Source organism: Entelurus aequoreus, linkage group LG04 (genome assembly GCF_033978785.1).
Source record: "Entelurus aequoreus isolate RoL-2023_Sb linkage group LG04, RoL_Eaeq_v1.1, whole genome shotgun sequence".
NCBI classification, from domain to species: domain Eukaryota; kingdom Metazoa; phylum Chordata; class Actinopteri; order Syngnathiformes; family Syngnathidae; genus Entelurus; species Entelurus aequoreus.
The window spans coordinates 82,164,796-82,185,548 of NC_084734.1; the positions used below are offsets into that span (position 1 = coordinate 82,164,796).

Genomic DNA, 20,753 nt, shown 5'->3' on the forward strand with positions numbered 1-20,753 from the left:
TCAATATTAAGGGCGTGCCGTGATGGCACTGCCTTTAGCGCCCTCTACAACCTGTACAAACGGCGTGCAGGTCCAGTCACATGTTGTATGAGGCTTCTGTAAACACACGTAAGTGACTGCAAGACATACTTGATCAACAGCCACACAGGTCACACTGAGGGGGGGCCGTATAAACAATTTTAACACTGTTACAAATATGCGTCACACTGGGAACCCAGTGAAGAGTTAGTGCTGCAGGGTGTTCTGGGTATTTGTTTTGCTGTGTTTATGTTGTGTTACGGTGCGGATGTTCTAACGAAATGTGTTTGTCATTCTTGTTTGGTGTGGGTTCACAGTGTGGCGCATATTTGTAACAGTGTTAAAATTATTTATACGGCCGCCCTCAGTGTTGATCAAGTATGTCTTGCAGTCACTTATGTGTGTCTGCAGAAGCCGCATACAACATGTGACTGGACCTGCACGCTGTTTGTATGGTGAAAAAGCGGACGCGACAACAGGTTGTAGAGGACGTTAAAGGCAGTGCTATCACGGCACGCCCTTAGTATTGTTGTCCGGGTGAAAATCGGGACAAATTCGGGAGAAAGATTGTCGGGAGGGGCACTGGAATTCGGGAGTCTCCCGGAAAAATCGGGAGGGTTGGCAAGTATGTTGCTAGGGCCGGATAGCCATTCAAAGAAGGTGAATTCATTAAAAAGTGCATGTTAGATTGTTTTAAGAAATCTTCCACAATCCTCACCCAGTTTCTGCATCCAGTGGCCCCCAGGTAAATTGAGTTTGAGACCCCTGGTTTAGCTCCATAAGGAAAGAGGAAAGTGAATGAATGTTTATAACCGAATACATTTACATATGCATAAAAATGTGTTTTGATTTGTGTTACTTTTTTCTTTTTTATGAATTAAGTAACGTTAACGACAGGGGTGTCCAAACTTTTTCCACTGAGGGCCGCACACGGAAAAATTAAAGCATGTGGGGGCCATTTTGATATTTTTCATTTTCAAACCATAACAAAATATATGCATTTTTTATTTATTAGACCATAAAGGGTCTCAGTCATTAAAATGTTAAAAATAAGTCAGATTATTATTATTTTTTTAAATTATTTAACGCTTACAGTAAATCTCTATATCAACTTCAAGTTGATATAAAGTAATACAAATTAAAAAAAATGTTTTATGGCTTCTCTGTCAAAAACAACTTAGTTTTTTTATAGTAAAACTGAAATATGCAGTATTTAGTAATTATAGCCCTAAAAGATCAATAATGCAGGACACCATTGATTTTAATCCTTTCATATTTTTGAGTAATCACAGTGAAAAGATAAATAAAAAATCACTAAATATATTTGGGATCCAAAAGGTGCCCCACTCATAAAGTGAAAACATTTTATTAGGTTTTTCTTTTACTTTCAACACTTAAGTTACGAGATCGAATTCAGATATATCTGTCGATTTTATGCTGGAACTATTATTTTGTTTGTTTTATGCGCTTTTGTCAAAGAAAAATGTGATGTTTTTATATGGCTACTACACAATATATGCAATATTTACCACATAAAACATTTTAAAGTGAAATATTTGAAGTAATTGGAGCCCTGAAAATAATTCATTATAACATGGATTTTTTTCTCATATTTTTTTTTTTTTGAGCAATGGCAAAAAAAAATAATAAAGAAAGACAAAAGAAAAAAAAACAGCCTGCATGGCAGCTTTTGTGTCAACATTGCAACTTTTTCTCGTTAGATTTCACCCCATTCCACTTTTTTTAATGTTATTTTTTATTTTTACAATAGTATTTCCAGAATGTGTGGCGGGCCGGTAAACAATTAGCTGCGGGCCGCACTTTGGACACCCCTGCACTACAGGCTCTTCCCACTCCTTGTCTCTCCTTCTCACAGGCAGCAAGCGCACCTTCTTACATACGTCACATACGAATACGCCCTCGCGGAGCAGAGAGGTAGCAGCATGGGTAACATTAGCTGTGGTGCGAGTGGTAATACGAGAGAAAGAAGGTGTGAATCTGGTAACGAATGAAGGAAGAATGAATTCCCAAGAAAAACAGCAGGGGGTCCATCGTCTGGCGGTGGTTTGGCTTCAAGCGGGAATATGTCGAACAGACAACCGTAATTTGTCAAGTACGCGGCTAAAGCATTGCTATGCGTTGCTTAGCATTACTGCTAATATGTAGCATCATTTGAAAAGTCACCCGCTAGAGATTGAAGAGTGCTTGAAACTCCGCATGTCAACATCTCCGTTCGGTGCCACACCAACAAAATGCCCAAGCAACCATTTCCACATCAACACCGTATGAAAAAAAAATAGTCCACGACATAAGGAGATAACGTCCGCAGGAACCTACCACATAGCGATTTCATTTCCTATTATGCAGCTCATTTTTATTTGACAGTTATTGAAATATCTTGTGTGACATCATGCACAAAAGTGCACTTTATTTGTTTTAAACTATTGTAGTGGCATTCTGTACAACAAGTGCACTTTAATTTAGTGTTGTTTTGATATGTCATCTTAGTGACATCATGCACAAAAGTGCACTAATAGCTTGTTTTAAAATGTCTCTGACAATCTTACACGTTCTGTTTTGAAATTACATGAATGTTTGTGCCACTGCTTAATAACTGTTTAATAAATACACTTTTGGTCAATTGACTTACCGTATACCAGTTTTTTAATAGTTTGCGACTTATACTCAGGAGCGACTTATGTGTGAAATTATTAACACATTAGCGTAAAATATCAAATAATATTATTTCGCTTATTCACGTAAGAGACTAGACGTATAAGATTTCATGGGATTTAGCGATTAGGAGTGACAGATTGTTTGGTAAACATATAGCATGTTCTATATGTTATAGTTATTTGAATGACTCTTACCATAATATGTTACGTTAACATACCAGGCACGTTCTCAGTTGGTTATTTATGCCTCTTATAACGTACACTTATTCAGCCTGTTGTTCACTATTCTTTATTAGGGACCGAGTCCCTTTGGGACAGAGGACCCTATTGTATTTCTAGCGATTTATTATTATACCGCCGCCTCTTTGAGCTGTAATTTGACCCCCTTAACATGCTTCAAAACTCACCAAATTGGACATACACATCAGGACTGGCGAAAATTGCGATCTAATCAAAAAACCAAATCCCAAAACTCAAAATTGCGCTCTAGCGCCCCTAGGAAGAAAACACAGACAAAACTGCCTGTAACTCCCAGTAGGAATGCCGTAGAGACATGAAACAAAAACCTCTATGTACGTCTCACTTAGACCTATATTTCAAACACTGACAACCCCCAGCAAAAATCAACAGGAAGTTTGCAATTCCCCCTTCAAAGCAAAAGTTGTGTAAAAACAGTCACCTTTTTTCAAACATGATCTCCTCTGAGCGCGTTTGTCGTGCCGGCTTCAAATTAGCACAGGAGAGAGATTGAACCCTTCTGATTAAAAGTTGATGAAATAGTTTTAATTACTGCTCCGGTTTGGATTTTATGAGCCCTCAAAGTCGGTCCCGTCCATCGCTGCTTGCAGCTTTAATTTATTTTAAATTGCCTTTCAAATGTCTATTCTTGGCGTTGGGTTTTATCAAATACATTTCCCCAAAAAATGCGATTTATACTCCAGTGCGACTTACAGTATATATGTTTTTTTCCTTCTTTATTATGCATTTTCGGCCGGTGCGACTTATACTCCGGAGCGACTTATACTCGGAAAAATACGGTAGTTGTGATTTCCCTCTCTGCATGAAAGTTTAAAATGAGCATATATTAATGCAGTATGAACAAGAATGTTTTAATGTAGACACATAGAATCATCATACTGCTGTGATTATAGACATCAAGTGTTCATTCAAGGCTAAGGCAAAATATCGAGATATATATCGTGTATCGTGACATGGCCTAAAAATATCGAGATATTAAAAAAAGGCCATATCGCCCGGCCCTACCTTGAAGGTAGAAAAGCGCTATACAAGTATAACCCATTTCTCATCAATCGGCAATGGCCAATCACATACTTTTTCATGAAAATCGTCCGATACCGAACGGTGGCCAAACGATGGGCACATCCCTAGTTTGATTGATTGATTGAAACTTTTATTAGTAGATTGCACAGTGACGTACATATTCCGTACAATTGACCACTAAATGGTAACACCCGAATAAGTTTTTCAACTTGTTTAAGTTGGGGTCCACTTAAATTGATTCATGATACAGATATATACTATTAAATATATACTAACATCATATTACAGTCATCACACAAGTTAATCATCAGAGTATATACCAGGGGTCGGCAACCTTTACCACTCAAAGAGCCATTTTGACAAGTTTCACAAATTAAAGAAAACAATGGGAGCCACAAAACTCTTCAAAATTTAAAACGAAATAACACTGCATACAAAGCTTTTTTTTGCTTTGTGCTATGTTTTAACCAGGAGTCTCAGACACACGCCCCGGCCCGCACCTTAATATAAAAATGTAATGATAGTGCGACCCGCGATTGCGCCTGATAGCGTCATACTTGCCAACCCTCTCAATTTATCCGGGAGATTCCCGAGTTCCAGGGCGTGATGGTACTGCCTTTAGCGCCCTCTACAGCCTGCTCCAACAGCGTACCTGCTCGGCCACATGTTGAATGCAGCTTCAGCATGCTCAATGCACACGTTAGTGACAGCAAGGCATAGTTGTTCAACAGACACACAGCTTACACTGACGGTGGTCGTATATAACAACTTTAACACTGTTACGTTACAAATATGCGCCACACTGTGAACCCACACCAAAAAAGAATGACAAACGCATTTCTGGAGAACATCCGCGCTGTAACACAACATAAACACAACAAAACAAACACCCAGAATCCCATGCAGCCCTAACTCTTCTGGTCTACCCCCCCGCACCCCCTACCACCAAACCCCGCCCACCTCAACCGACGCACGGAAGGGGGGGGGGGGGCGGCGGTTGATGTGTGGGGGGGTTTGGTGGTATCGGGGGTGTATAATGTAGACTGGCTGCATGGGATTCTGGGTATTTGCTGTGTTGTGTTTTTGTTGTGTTACGGTGCGGAGGTTCTCCAGAAATGTGTTTGTCATTCTTTTTTGGTGTGGGTTCACAGTGTGGCGCATATTTGTAACGTAACAGTTTTAAAGTTGTTTTAAACGGCTACCGTCAGTGTAAGCTGTGTGGCTGTTGAGCAAGTATGCCTTGCTGTCTCCTACGTTAGCAAGCAGAAGCTGCATACAACATGTGGCTGGGCTGTCATGCGATTTGTGCAGGCTTTAGAGGACAATTATTGCAGTACCGCTAAGGTACACTCTTAATTCAATTGTTAGGGTGAAAATCGGAGAATATTAACCCCGGGAGATCACTAGGAGAGGCACTGACGTCCGTAAAACTCCAGGGAAAACCGGGAGGGTCGGCAAGTATGCAGCTGAGCCGCATCAGAGTGGTCAAAGAGCCGCATGCGGCTCCGGAGCCGCGGGTTGCCAACCCCTGGTATATACATTGAATTATTTACATTATTTACAATCCGGGGTGTGGGATATGGAGGGGGGGCGGGTTAGGTTTGGTTGGTATCAACACATCAGTCATCAACAATTGCATCATCAGAGAAATGGACATTGGAACAGTGTAGGACTGACTTGGTAGGATATGTACAGCAAGTAGTGGACATAGAGAGAGAGATCAGAAAGTATAAGAAAAAGTGTCTACATTTGATTATTTACAATCCGAAGAGGTATTATGTGGAAGGGAGGGTGTTAGTTTAGGGTTGAAGTTGCCTGGAGGTGTTCTTTTAGTGCGGTTTTGAAGGAGGACAGAGATGCCCTTTCTTTTACACCTGTTGGGAGTGCATTCCACATTGATGTGGCATAGAAAGAGAATGAGTTAAGACCTTTGTTAGATCGGAATCTGGGTTTAACGTGGTTAGTGGAGCTCTCCCTGGTGTTGTGGTTATGGTTAAGGAAGTAGTTTGACATGTACTTCGGTATCAGGGAGGTGTAGCGGATTTTATACACTAGGCTCGGTGCAAGTTGTTTTACTCTGTCCTCCAGCCTGAGCCAGCCCACTTTGGAGAAGTGGGTAGGAGTGAGGTGTGATCTGGGGTGGAGGTCTAGAAGTAATCTGACTAGCTTGTTCTGGGATGTTTGGAGTCTAGATTTGAGGGTTTTGGAGGTGCTAAGTAGAAAAGTGCCATACAAGTATAACCCATTTACCATCAATCGGCAATGGCCAATCAGATACTTTTTCCTAAAAATCGTCCGATACCGAACGGTGGCCAAACGAAGGGCACATCCCTATTTTGACATAATAAAAATAAATAAAAAACAGATCATTTCAAAGTGATTTAAACAAGCTGTGTCTTTCTCCCGGCAGAGGAAGCTGACTGCAGAGTGCGTGTTCCGGGAGCAGTTTGAGGAGAACTGGTACAACACGTACGCTTCCACCTTGTACAAGCACAACGACACGGGGCGCTTGTACTACGTGGCCTTGAACAAAGACGGCTCGCCCAGGGAGGGCAACAGGACTAAAAAGCACCAAAAACTGACCCACTTCTTACCCCGGCCGGTGGAGATCGAGAAGATCCCGCAGGCGTACAGGGACCTCTTCCAGTACAGGTGACCAGAGCTCGGATTTACAAGAAGAGACGACCCGCAGGGGGGATGTTTGCTACAAAACTGTTTACCGTCAACGCTCCCCCTTCCACTGAGGTCACCGCCTGGGCTCGCTACCAAGCACTGATGTAAACATGTCTTGCATCTGCAGCGAACTAAACCACTGAGGACGCTGGAATCTGGTGCCACGTCTTCCTGAAACAACCACTTTTGGGTTTCCCCCCCACCCCTCCTCCAAGCACTAAACGGCGGACGGTTGCCTTTTTTGAGACCACTAAAGACACCGAAGGGTTCCATACGTGACGGAAAGAAGCACTACACACAGTTAACGGAGGAGGAGGCACATTCCCACATGGACGTAAAAGGGAGGGAGCGGCATTCCTGTGACTGTCTGAGATAGTCAGGTACTGAAGATTGTCTGGAAATGTCCTTACATGTAAAAAAAAAAAAAAAAAAAAAAATGATGAATGTGGGTTTGATTTGAGAGCACTTAACTGCACAACCCAGCTTCCTAGAAATCACATTCATGGCTTTTAAAATGAGATTTTAAGAGGCAGCGAATGCAAAAAAGCACTTCTCCAACCGTGGTTGTACAGAAGACGTGCTGGACGTGTGATGTTCGGAGCGTGGGGAACATTATTAGAGGCGAAGACAGCACGCAGCTGAGTGGGTGATCCTATTTATGAGATGTACAATATATTTATTTTCTACATATAAAGTATAAATAGAAATCTATATATTTATTTATTGCAAAGACTTTATTTTGTAAGGAACTTGAAATTATACGGGGCCGTAGATTCTACTGAAATTACACCATCTTGGTTTTTTGGGGTCTTTTTTTTTTTTTTTATAAAAACAAAAAATGAAGAAGAGCAATTAACAGACAAATAAAATGGTCCTGTTATGTGGCGATGTGTAGTGAGACTATTTGTGCCTGCATCCAAAATTTGATGTACCGATTAAAGCCACATGTAGAATGTATGTGCATTTCTTCTTTTTGGAATGAAATACCGCACCTGTTCCTGTGTCTGGAGATGTGTAGATGAGCGTGAAACGTATCAGATAGAGATGTCCGATAATATCGGGCTGCCGATATTATCGGCCGATAAATGCTTTAAAATGTAATATCGGAAATTATCGGTATCAGCTTCAAAAAGTAAAATGTATGACTTTTTAAAACGCCGCTGTACAGAGTGGTACACGGACGTAGGGAGAAGTACAGAGCGGCAATAAACCTTAAAGCAGCGGTCCCCGAACTACGGATCCGGCCCCCCAGCATCCAAAATCCAGCCCACGGGAAGTCCCAAATTAAAAAAAAAAAATTTAATAGAATTTTAAATTTTTAATTTTTTTTTTTTTTCTAATCCATTTTTTACCGCTTGTTACTCTCGGTGTCTCCTAGCCGCTCAGGCTAATCATATTGTCTAAAAATAAATTATCCCATCAATAATGTGACAATGTTAAATGTTGATGAACATCAATGTTAATTGATGTTAAATGACAAAACGGATTAACTCGCTGTAATATAAAGACTATATATATATATATATATATATATATATATATATATATATATATATATATATATATATATATATATATATATATATATATATATATATATATATATATATATATATATATATATATATATATATATATATATATATATGTCTTAATTAGATTATCCCAAAAAATAGTGCTCGATACCGTGGTAGAGCGTAATATGTATGTGTGGGAAAAAATCACAAGACTATTTCATCTCTACAGGCCTGTTTCATGAGGGGTTTCCCCAATCCTCAGGAGATTTTTGTGATTTTTTCCCACACATACATACATACATACATACATACATACATACATACATACATACATACATACATACATATATATATATATATATATATATATATATATATATATCCAGCCCGGCCCAAATTTTTTTAACACAATGCTGCCCCCGGGTCAAAAAGTTTGGGGACCCCTGCCTTAAAGGCACTGCCTTTGCGTGCCGGCCCAGTTACATAATATTTACGGCTTTTCACACACACAAGTGAATGCAAGGCATACTTGGTCAACAGCCATACAGGTCACACTGAGGGTGACCGTAAAAACAACTTTAACACAGTTACAAATATGCGCCACACTGTGAACCCACACCAAACAAGAATGACAAACACATTTCGGGAGAACATCCGCACCGTAACACGACATAAACACAACAGAACAAATACCCAGAACCCCTTGCAGCACTAACTCTTCCGGGACGCTACAATATACCCCTCCCAACACACACACACACACCTCAGAGCATGTCCCAAATTCCAAGCTGCTGTTTTGAGGCACGTTAAAAAAAAATAATGCACTTTGTGACTTCAATAATAAATATGGCAGTGCCATGTTGGCATTTTTTTTTTCATAACTTGAGTTGATTTATTTTGGAAAACCTTGTTACATTGTTTAATGCATCCAGCGGGGCATCACAACAAAATTAGGCATAATAATGTGTTAATTCCACGACTGTATATATCGGTATCGGTTGATATAGGAATCGGTAATTAAGAGTTGGACAATATCGGAATATTGGATATCGTCAAAAAAGCCATTATCGGACATCTCTAGTATCAGACTATACATTTTGGGCTTTTTCATAAAGCAAGGGTTAGAGAGGAGCTGGTTTTCCCAGGATGCAGACGGAACTCCGGAGGCAGTGTGCAGGTAGGGGAATGATTTATTCTTCATAAATCAGGCAAAATACAAAAATACAGAAAGCTAAGGAAATAGCTAACAGCAAAAGTTTAGCACTTTAACTTAAAGTTTATCTTTAACTTAAGCAAACCAATGGCAAAGCTTAGCTCAGGAATCAAACGGAAAACGCGTGAAAACAAGACAGCCAGACTGAGTGTGGCAAAAATCAGGAATAAGTAGCTCTCTGATTAGTGCCCGGGAGCAGGTGAGCGTCCCGGACACTGATCAGAGGCAGGTGAAACTAATCAGCACCCACGGCAACGAAGAACACACAAACCCAGGGGTGCTGAAACAGAACTAAGGTAGTCTTTAATTAAGGCATGTGCAAAGTGCGGCCCGAGGGCCATTTGTGGCCCCCGGCTAATTTGTTAACACATTCTGCAAATACTACAATAAAAATGTAAAACATGAAAAAGTGTAATAAAAGAGTAAACAGGTGAAATGTAACAAGAAAAAGTGGCAATGTTGACACTAATAACACAAAGCTGCCATGCGGACTGTTGTTGACCTATAGAAGGCTCCAATTGCTTCACTGGAACAATTCCACTTTGAAATATTTTGGGGGGAAAATATTGCACATTTTGTGCGAAACAAAGTTTTCTTTCACAAAAAGGGCAACAAACAAACAAAAACAAAAAAATTTAAAATGTATAAAATCTTATCATCAACAGATCTACAGACTTAAGCGTTAATAGTAAAAAATATATATAAATTTGGCTTATTTTCAACATTTTGTTATGAATTATTGACCTATTTAAGGTTCCAATTACTTCACATCAAATATTCCACTTTGAAATGTTTTGGGGGAAAATGTTGCCTAGTTTGTGTGTTTGCCATATAAATAAGGGTTTTGACATAAAGGGCATAAACATAAAAACAACATTTTTAAAAAACGTTATAACGACAGACAGACCTGAAGTTGATCTCGAGATTCAAGCGTTAAATGAAAAAAATAATCATTTATGACCTATTTCTAACATTTTTATGACTGAGACCCTTCCGGGTACCGGAAACCAAACTTGAGGAAAGCCATAAAGGTTATAAAAATAAAAAAAATGTATATTGTATTGGTTTTAAAAAAATGAAAAATATAAAAATGGCCAAAAACAACATTTTAAAAAAACGTTATAACGACAGACAGACCTGAAGTTGATCTCAAGATTCAAGCGTTAAATGAAAATAATAATAATTTATGACTTATTTCTAACATTTTTATGACTGAGACCCTTCCGGGTACCGGGGACCAAACTTGAGGAAAGCCATAAAGGTCATAAAAAAAAACAACCTATATATTGTATTGGTTTTAAAAAAAGGAAAAATATAAAAATGGCCAAAAACAACATTTTAAAAAAACGTTATAACGACAGACAGACCTGAAGTTGATCTCGAGATTCAAGCGTTAAATGAAAATAATAATCATTTATGACTTATTTCTAACATTTTTATGACTGAGACCCTTCCGGATACCGGGGACCAAACTTGAGGAAAGCCATAAAGGTTATAAAAAAAAACAACCTATATATTGTATCGGTTTTAAAAAAAGGAAAAATATAAAAATGGCCAAAAACAACATTTTAAAAAAACGTTATAACGACAGACAGACCTGAAGTTGATCTCGAGATTCAAGCGTTAAATGAAAAAAATAATCATTTATGACTTATTTCTAACATTTTTATGACTGAGACCCTTCCGGGTACCGGGGACCAAACTTGAGGAAAGCCATAAAGGTTATAAAAAAAACAAAAAACTGTATATTGTATTGGTTTTAAAAAAAGGAAAATTATAAAAATGGCCCCCGCATGCTTTGATTTTTCAGTCTGTGGCCCTGAGTGGAAAAAGTTTGGACACCCCTGCTTTAATTAAACAAAACATGATCCGGGCAACGGATCATGGCAGGGGCGATATGGACTAAAGTCTATATCGTGACAAATATTGCTGCCTCCTGCGAGAACGATATTCATCACGAAACAATATTATACAAATTATATGTATTGAGAATAGAACCATTTCAAAATGGTTTACAAAGTCTCCTAATTTGGCTGATAACATATGGGGTAACATATCAGCTTCAGTTCTGGTTGCATTATTTTGTCAAAAGTATTATTAATCTACTTGCTGTTTTTACTGTTTATATCCGGTTAATATCTGATCTAAATATATTTATTTTTAGGTAAGATAAACATAATACAATTTATTAGGGATGTCCGATAATGGCTTTTTGCCGATATCCGATATTCCGATATTGTCCAACTCTTTAATTACCGATACCGATACTGATATCAACCGATATATGCAGTCGTGGAATTAACACATTATTATGCCTAATTTGGACAACCAGGTATGGTGAAGATAAGGTACTTTTTAAAAAAAATAGTAAAATAAGATAAATAAATTAAAAACATTTTCTTGAATAAAAAAGAAAGTACAACAATATAAAAACAGTTACATAGAAACTAGTAATGAATGAAAATTAGTCAAATTAACTGTTAAAGGTTAGTACTATTAGTGGACCAGCAGCACGCACAATCATGTGTGCTTACGGACTGTATCCCTTGCAGACTGTATTGATATATATTGATATATAATGTAGGAACCACAATATTAATAACAGAAAGAAACAACCCTTTTGTGTGAATGAGTGTAAATGGGGGAGGGAGGTTTTTTGGGTTGGTGCACTAATTGTAAGTGTATCTTGTGTTTTTTATGTTGATTTAATTAAAAAAAAAAAAAAAAAAAAAAAAAAACGATACCGATAATAAAAAAACCGATACCGATAATTTCCGATATTACATTTTAACGCATATATCGTCCGATAATATCGGCCTGCCGATATTATCGGACATCTCTACAATTTATGGATGATTTAGTTCTTGTCACCCTGTTGTCCTCCCGTCTCTTCCCCAAGGATGGCTCCATGAGCTGGGCAAACGCCTGGAGACGCCCTACGTCAACAACACGGTCGGCGGCCCGTCGGTGCGCAGCTCGTACATCGTCGCCCTCTACTTCACCCTCAGCAGCCTGACCAGCGTCGGCTTTGGCAACGCGTGCGCCAACACGGACGCCGAGAAGATCTTCTCCATCTGGACCATGCTCATCGGCGGTATGCCGGACGCCTCGTATGGAATAACGTGATTGGGCAGGCACGCTGTTTATATCGTGGGAAAGCGGACGTAAAAAAAAAAGGCTGTCCTCGCTCAGGTCCGCTGAAAATCGGGAGATTTTCGGGAGAATACTTGTCCCGGGAGGTTTTCGGGAGAGGGGCTGAATTTCGGGAGTCTCCCGGAAAATTCGGGAGGGTTGGCAAGTATGACTCAATGCAAAAGAGATGTGTTGCACTGCGTGAAGAAAATGGTGGTCACACCAGATACTGACTGCTTTTATGACCCCCTAGACCCCCAATAAAGCAAAACTGCACATTTCAGAGTGGCTTTTTATTGTGGCCACACCTCTGCAATAATCATGCTGCTTAATCAGCAGCTTAAAGGCCTACTGAAAGCCACTACTACCGACCATGCAGTCTGATAGTTTATATATCAATGATGAAATCTTAACATTGCAACACATGCCAATACGGCCGGGTTAACTTATAAAGTGACATTTTAAAATTCCCGCCACACTTCCGGTTGAAAAACTCCTTTGGATATGATTTATGCGCGTGACGTCACAAAATGCACGGAAATGTTTGGGCCCTATTGGACACAATACACAAAGCTCTGTTTTCTTCGACAAAATTCCACAGTATTGTGGTAATCTGTGTTGGTGAATCTTTTGCAATTTGTTTAATGAACAATGGAGACTGCAAAGAAGAACGTTGTAGGTGGGATCGATCGGTGTCTTAGCGGCTAAGTACAATACTTACAGCAACACAACAAGGACTACTTACCCTGATAGAAGACGCCTAGCCGATGCTTGCCGCCAAACCCACGAATGAAGTCCTTCGTCGCGCCGTTGATCGCTGGAACGCAGGTGAGCACAGCTGTTAATGGGAAGATGAGGGCTGGCTGGTGTATGTGGAGCGCTAATGTTTTATCATAGTTCTGTGAGGTCCGGTTGCTAAGTTGCTAAATTAGCCTTAGCGTCGTTAGCAACAGCATTGTTAAGCCTTACCAGGCTGAGAAGTTTTAACCGTGTAGTTACATGTACATGGTTTAATAGTATTGTTGATCTTCTGTCTATCCTTCCAGTCAGGGGTTTATTTATTTTGTTTCTATCTTCATTTGAGAACGATGCTATCACGTTAGCGCAGTAGCTAAGTGTGTCACCGATGTATTGTCTTGGAGATAAAAGTCACTTAAAATGTCCATTTCGCGTTCTCGACTCTCATTTTCAAGAGGATATAATATCCGAGGTGGTTTAAAATACAAATCCGTGATTGAGTGTGGAATCCGATGAGCCAGCTTGTACCTAAGTTACGGTCAGAGCGAAAAAAGATACGTCCATCACTGCCTCTCAAGTCCTTCACTGTAACGTTCCTCATCTACGAATCTTTCATCCTCGCTCAGATTAATGGGGTAATCGTCACTTTCTCGGTCCGAATCTCTCTCGCTCCATTGTAAACAAAGGAAAATTGTGAGGAATACTAGCTCCTGTGACGTCACGCTACTTCCGGTACAGGCAAGGCTTTTTTTATCAGCGAGCAAAAGTTGCGAACTTTATCGTCAATTTTCTCTACTAAATCCTTTCAGCAAAAATATGGCAATATCGCGAAATGATCAAGTATGACACATAGAATGGATCTGCTATTCCCGTTTAAATAAAAAAAAATCATTTCAGTAGGCTTTTAATATGCCACACCTGTAAAGTGGGATGGATTATCTTGGCAAAGAAGAAATGCTCACTAACACATAGGGGTGTGGGAAAAAATGGATTTGATTCAAATCGCGATTCTCACGTTGTACGTTTCAGTATCGATTCTCTTTTTTTTTCCCCCCCCCAAAAAATCGATTTTTTATTATCATAATTTTTTATTTTTTTATTAATCAATCCAACAAAACAATACACAGCAATACCATAACAATGCAATCCAATTCCAAAACCAAACCCGACCCAGCAACACTCAGAACTGCAATAAACAGAGCAATTGAGAGGAGACACAAACACGACACAGAACAAACCAAAAGTAGTGGGAAAAAAATGAATATTATCAACAACAGTATCAATATTAGTTACAATTTCAACATAGCAGTGATTAAAAATCCCTCATTGACATCATTAGACATTTATAAAAAAATTAGCAATAGTGTCACAGTGGCTTGCACTTGCATCGCATCTCATAAGCTTGACAACACACTGTGTCCAATATTTTCACAAAGATAAAATAAGTCATATTTTTGGTTCATTTAATAGTTAAAACAAATTTACATTATTGCAATCAGTTGATAAAACATTGTCCTTTACAATTATAAAAGCTTTTTACAAAAATCTACTACTCTGCTTGCATGTCAGCAGACTGGGGTAGATCCTGCTGAAATCTATGTATTGAATGAATAGAGAATCCTTTTGAATCGGGAAAATATCATTTTTGAATCGAGAATCGCGTTGAATCGAAAAAATCGATTTATAATCGAATCGTGACCCCAAGAATCGACATTGAATCGAATCGTGGGACACCCAAAGATTCGCAGCCCTACTAACGCAGATTTAGACAGATGAGAGGAATAGATATTTTGTGTTCATAGCAAAAGTTTTACATATTTTGAGTTCAACTCATGAAAAATGGGAGCAAAAAGTGTTGCGTTTATATGGCCTGTTAATGTTAAAGGCCTACTAAAAGCCACTACTACCGACCACGCAGTCTGATAGTTTATATATCAATGATGAAATCTTAACATTGCAACACATGCCAATACGGCCGGGTTAGATTAGTAAAGTGCAATTTTAAATTTCCCGCTAAACTTCCGGTTGAAAACGTATATGTATGATGACGTATGCGCGTGACGTAACCAGTGAAACAGAAGTATCGGTACCCCATTGAATGCAATACAAAATAGCTCTGTTTTCATCTCATAATTCCACAGTATTCTGGACATCTGTGTTGGTGAATCTTTTGCAATTTGTTTAATGAACAATGGAGACTGCAAAGAAGAAAGTTGTAGGTGGGATCGGTGTATTAGCGGCGGACTACAGCAACACAACCAGGAAGACTTTGACTTGGATAGCAGACGCGCTAGCCGACGCTAGCCACCGACCGCACGGATGGTCGTGGTGAAGTCCTTCGTCCTTCAGTCGATCGCTGGAACGCAGGTAAGCACGGGTGTTGATGAGCAGATGAGGGCTGGCTGGCCTAGGTGGAGCGCTAATGTTTTTATCATAGCTCTGTGAGGTCCCGTTATACTAAGTTAGCTTCAATGGCGTCGTTAGCAACAGCATTTTTAAGCTTCGCCAGGCTGGAAAGCATTAACCCTGTATTTACATGTCCATGGTTTAATAGTATTGTTGATCTTCTGTCTATCCTTCCAGTCAGGGATTTATTTATTTTGTTTCTATATGCAGTTAAGCACGATGCTATCACGTTAGCTCCGTAGCTAAAGTGTTTCGTCGATGTATTGTCGTGGAGATAAAAGTCACTGTGAATGTCTATTTCGGGTTCTCGACTCTCATTTTCAAGAGGATATAGTATCCGAGGTGGTTTAAAATACAAATCCGTGATCCACAATAGAAAAAGGAGAGAGTGTGTAATCCAATGAGCCAGCTTATACCTAAGTTACGGTCAGAGCGAAAAAAGATATGTTTTGCACTGCATTCTAGTCCTTAACTCTAACGTTCCTCATCCACGAATCTTTAATCCTCGCTCAAATTAATGGGGTAATCGTCGCTTTCTCGGTCCGAATCGCTCTAGCTGCATTGAAAACAATAAGAAAATATGAGGAGGCTATCAACTGACTACGTCACGCTTTTTTTTATCAGATACCAAAAGTTGCGATCTTTATCGCCGTTGTTCTATACTAAATCCTTTCAGCAAAAATATGGCAAGATCGCGAAATTATCAAGTATGACACATAGAATGGATCTGCTATCAACGTTTAAATTTAAAAAATTCATTTCAGTAGGCCTTTAATGTTAATGTTAATAGCTAAGTAGCCGCCATGCTAGCTCTAAACAACACCAAGTAAAAGTGCTTAGTTAAGTTTAAAAAGTGTAGCTGGAACCACGTTACTGCAGAAAGTACGCAGATATTAACATGAAATTAACAAGTAGATGAGGAGGGCCAATCGATCCATAAACTGGTGGTGTCGATACCAAGGGTGATATCAGTGTATGAGCGATACTAGTTATTAGGTCAATATTTTGAATTATCTAAAAAAAAATGGTTGTTTTTGTTATTGTTTACAAGTGCATTGAGGGGGGGAAAAAAAGTTTTCAATGAGCAGTAGTTTCTTTGTTTAAACAATTGTATGTAGAAAAAGTGTTGATATTGACTATCAATAGCACTCAGCACAAAGAAATTGAAGCATTTAGGGTCAGTAATCAGTATCGGTATACCACTCTTGGACGGTCAGTATTGGAATGGGCAGCATATAGCCTTGATCTGAACATCCTAAGTTGCGATACATTCACAGTGTTATGTTGAGCAAGGGTTTCTCAAACTGTGGTACGCGAACCACTAGTGGTACTCCAAAAAATCCCTTAATTCAGGGGTCGGCAACCCAAAATGTTGAAAGAGCCATACTGGACCGAAAATAAAAAATCATAAATCTGTCTGGAGCCGCAAAAAATGTAAAGCCTTCTTCTATAAGTGTTATAATGAAGGCAACACATGATGTAAGTGTCTATATTAGTTATAATAGCCTACTATCAAAATGACTGTGTGTTGCAGGCTGAAGCAAATCTTCGTTGACAGAAATGTTGAAACGTAATATTTATTCTACACATTTTTACAACATTGGAAAACATTACTAAAACAGGCTTTGCAGAGGGTGAGATAACTCCTGGAAATGACTGGCTTAAAATGGCCAAAGGTATAGATGTGTGTGTCCAAGTTGAAGAAAACGGAAACTGCAAATAAAATTAGACTTAAATATACCTAAAATACGAGGCATAATGATGCATTATTTACATACAGCTGGCATAAATAGCATGTTAGCATCGATTAGCTTGCAGTCATGCAGTGACCAAATATGCCTGATTAGCACGCCACACAAGTCAATAACGTCAACAAAGCTCACCTTTGTGCATTCTCGCACAGCATAAAAAGTTTGATGGACAAAATGAGACAAAGGAGTGGCATAAAACACGTCTTTCTGAGACAGCATCAAGTAAAGTTGTACCGTATTTTTCGGACTATAAGTCACTCCGGAGTATAAGTCGCACCGGCCGAAAATGCATAATAAAGAAGGGAAAAAACATATATAAGTCGCACTGGAGTATAAGTCGCATTTTTTGGGAAATGTATTTGATAAAACCCAACACCAAGAATAGACATTTAAAAGGCAATTTAAAATAAATAAAGAATAGTGAACAACAGGCTGAATAAGTGTACGTTATATGAGGCATAAATAACCAACTGGTATGTTAACGTCACATATTATGGTAAGAGTCATTCAAATAACTATAACATATAGAACATGCTATACGTTTACCAAACAATCTGTCACTCCTAATCGCTAAATCCCATGAAATCTTATACGTCTAGTCTCTTACGTGAATGAGCTAAATAATATTATTTGATATTTTACGCTAATGTGTTAATAATTTCACACATAAGTCGCTCCTGAGTATAAGTCCGGCCAAACCATGAAAAAAACGGCGACTTATAGTCCGAAAAATACGGTACCGCTTCAGAAAACATTTGGCTCTCCAACTACAACCATTAGGGCCAACATTAAAATACAGGAGCGTAATAGGCCTAAATATACATTAAAAACAAGGGAGAGGTTTTATTTAACAAGTATATTAAATGTCTTTGGCTACTGTAACATTAAACACGGTTTGAACAGTAACACACAGATACCCCCCATGAACTATACTAAAAGAGGATGCGTTACCCGGCCCGGAGGAAGCCCGGGGCCCTCCTCCGGAGCTAGGCCCGGAGGTAGGGCTCGTCAGCGAGCGCCTGGTGGCCGGGCTTGCCACGGAGCCCGGCCGGGCACAGCCCGAAGAAGCTACGTGGACACACCATCTTCTCTGCCACGTGGGCCCACCACCCGCGGTCGGAACCAGTGGGGTCGGGTGCGCTGCCAAGTGGATGGCGGTGAAAGTGGAGGCTCCGGACGGACCAATTCGGGGCAGCAGAGGCTGACTTTCGGGACGTGGAACGTCTCTACGCTGGTGGGGAAGGAGCCTGAGCTGGTGCGAGAGGTGGAGCGCTACCGGTTGGATCTGGTGGGGCTTACCTCTACGCATAGCAAGGGCTCTGAAACCACACTCCTGGACAAGGGATGGACCTTGTTCACTTCTGGAGTTGCTCAGGGTGTGAGGGCACAGGCGGGTGTGGGGATACTCACGAGTCCCCGGCTGAGTGCCTGTACGTTGGAGTTCACCCCAGTGGACAAGAGGGTCGCCTCCCTTCGCCTTATGGTTGGAGGGGGGAAAACTCTGACTGTTGTTTGTGCATACGCACCAAACAGGAGTTCAGAGTATTCAGCCTTCTTGGATACCTTGCATGGGGTCCTGTATGGGGCGCCGGTAGGGGATTCCATAGTCTTGCTGGGGGACTTCAACGCGCACGTGGGCAATGACAGTGATACTTGGACTGGCGTGATTGGGAGGAACGGTCTCCCTGATCTGAACCTGAGTGGTGGATTGTTACTGGACTTCTGTGCTAGTCACGGACTTGCGATAACAAACACCATGTTCAAGCATAAGGATGCTCATAGGTGTACCTGGTACCAGAGCACCCTAGGCCAAAGATCAATGATCGATTTTGTAATCGTATCAGCTGATCTGAGGCCGTATGTTTTGGACACTCGGGTGAAGAGAGGGGCTGAACTGTCAACTGATCACCATCTGGTGGTGAGTTGGGTTAGATGGCGGGGGAAACCTCTGGACAGACCTGGCAAACCCAAGCGTGTAGTGCGGGTGAACTGGGAACGTTTGGAGGAGTCCTCTGTCCGGAAGGACTTCAACTCACACCTCCGGCGGGACTTCTCTGCCATCCCTGTGGAGGTTGGGGACATTGAACAGGAATGGGCAATGTTCAAAGCCTCTATTGCTAAAGCTGCAGATGCGAGCTGTGGCCAGAAGGTCTTAGGTGCCTCAAGGGGCGGTAACCCTCGAACACCCTGGTGGACAGTGGTGGTCAGGGAAGCCGTCCGACTGAAGAAGGAGTCCTACCGGGGTATGTTATCCCAGGGGACTCCGGAGGCAGTTGCAAGGTACCGACGGGCCCGAAGGGCAGCGGCCGTGGCTGTGGACGAGGCTAAGCAGAGGGTGTGGGAGCAGTTCGGGGAATCCATGGAGAAGGACTATCGGGCGGCACCAAAGCTGTTCTGGAAGACCATACGGCACCTCAGGAGGGGGAAGCAGGGAACCATCCAAGCTGTGTACGGCAAGGATGGGACTTTGCTGACTTCAAGTGAGGAAGTCGTGGGGCGTTGGAAAGAGCACTTTGAGGAACTCCTGAACCCAACTACATCAGACACACCCTCCCTGATAGGAGCAGGGCCTGAGGATGATGGGGGATCGACGTCGATCTCTCGGAGTGAAGTCACTGAGGTAGTTAGACAACTCCACGGTGGCAAAGCTCCGGGGGTTGACGAGATCCGTCCAGAAATGCTGAAGGCTCTGGGTGTTGATGGGCTGTCTTGGTTGATACGCCTTTTCAACATTGCGTGGAAGTCTGGGACAGTGCCGAGGGAGTGGCAGACTGGGGTGGTGGTTCCCCTTTTCAAAAAGGGGGACCAGAGGGTGTGTGCTAATTACAGGGGTATCACACTACTCAGCCTCCCTGGGAAAGTTTACGCCAAGGTACTGGAAAGGAGGGTCCGGCCGATAGTCGAACCTCAGATTCAAGAGGAGCAATGTGGATTCCGTCCTGGTCGTGGAACAACTGACCAACTCTTTACGCTTGCGGGAATCCTGGAGAGGGCCTGGGAGTATGCCTATCCAGTCTACATGTGTTTTGTGGATTTGGAGAAGGCGTATGACCGCGTCCCTCGGGAGATCTTGTGGGAGGTGCTGAGGGAGTACGGAGTGAGGGGAACCCTGCTGAGGGCCATCCAATCTCTGTACAACCAAAGCGAGAGTTGTGTCCGGGTGCTTGGATGTAAGTCGGATCCGTTTCCAGTGGGGGTTGGTCTCCGCCAGGGCTGCGCTCTGTCACCTATCCTGTTTGTGATTTTCATGGACAGGATTTCTAGGCGGAGTCGTGGCCATGGCGGAGAGGGTATACGTCTCGGGGGGCTAAAGGTTGCATCACTGCTGTTTGCAGATGATGTGGTCCTG

The 20,753-nt window shown here is 41.1% G+C and overlaps 1 protein-coding gene across 2 annotated transcripts in view; it reads left to right on the forward strand.

Moving 5' to 3' along the window:
• fgf16 (fibroblast growth factor 16) overlaps positions 1–7,557 on the forward strand; it is a 52,533-nt gene extending 44,976 nt beyond the window's left edge. The window contains exon 3 of one of the 2 annotated variants that reach the window (XM_062045847.1): positions 6,385–7,557. In XM_062045847.1, coding sequence (XP_061901831.1) covers positions 6,385–6,630 — 246 coding nt within the window. In that variant the 3' untranslated portion in view covers positions 6,631–7,557. The remainder of the gene's footprint in view (positions 1–6,384) is intronic. The other variant, XM_062045848.1, reaches the window with a different exon arrangement.
• The last annotated feature ends 13,196 nt before the right edge of the window (positions 7,558–20,753 follow it).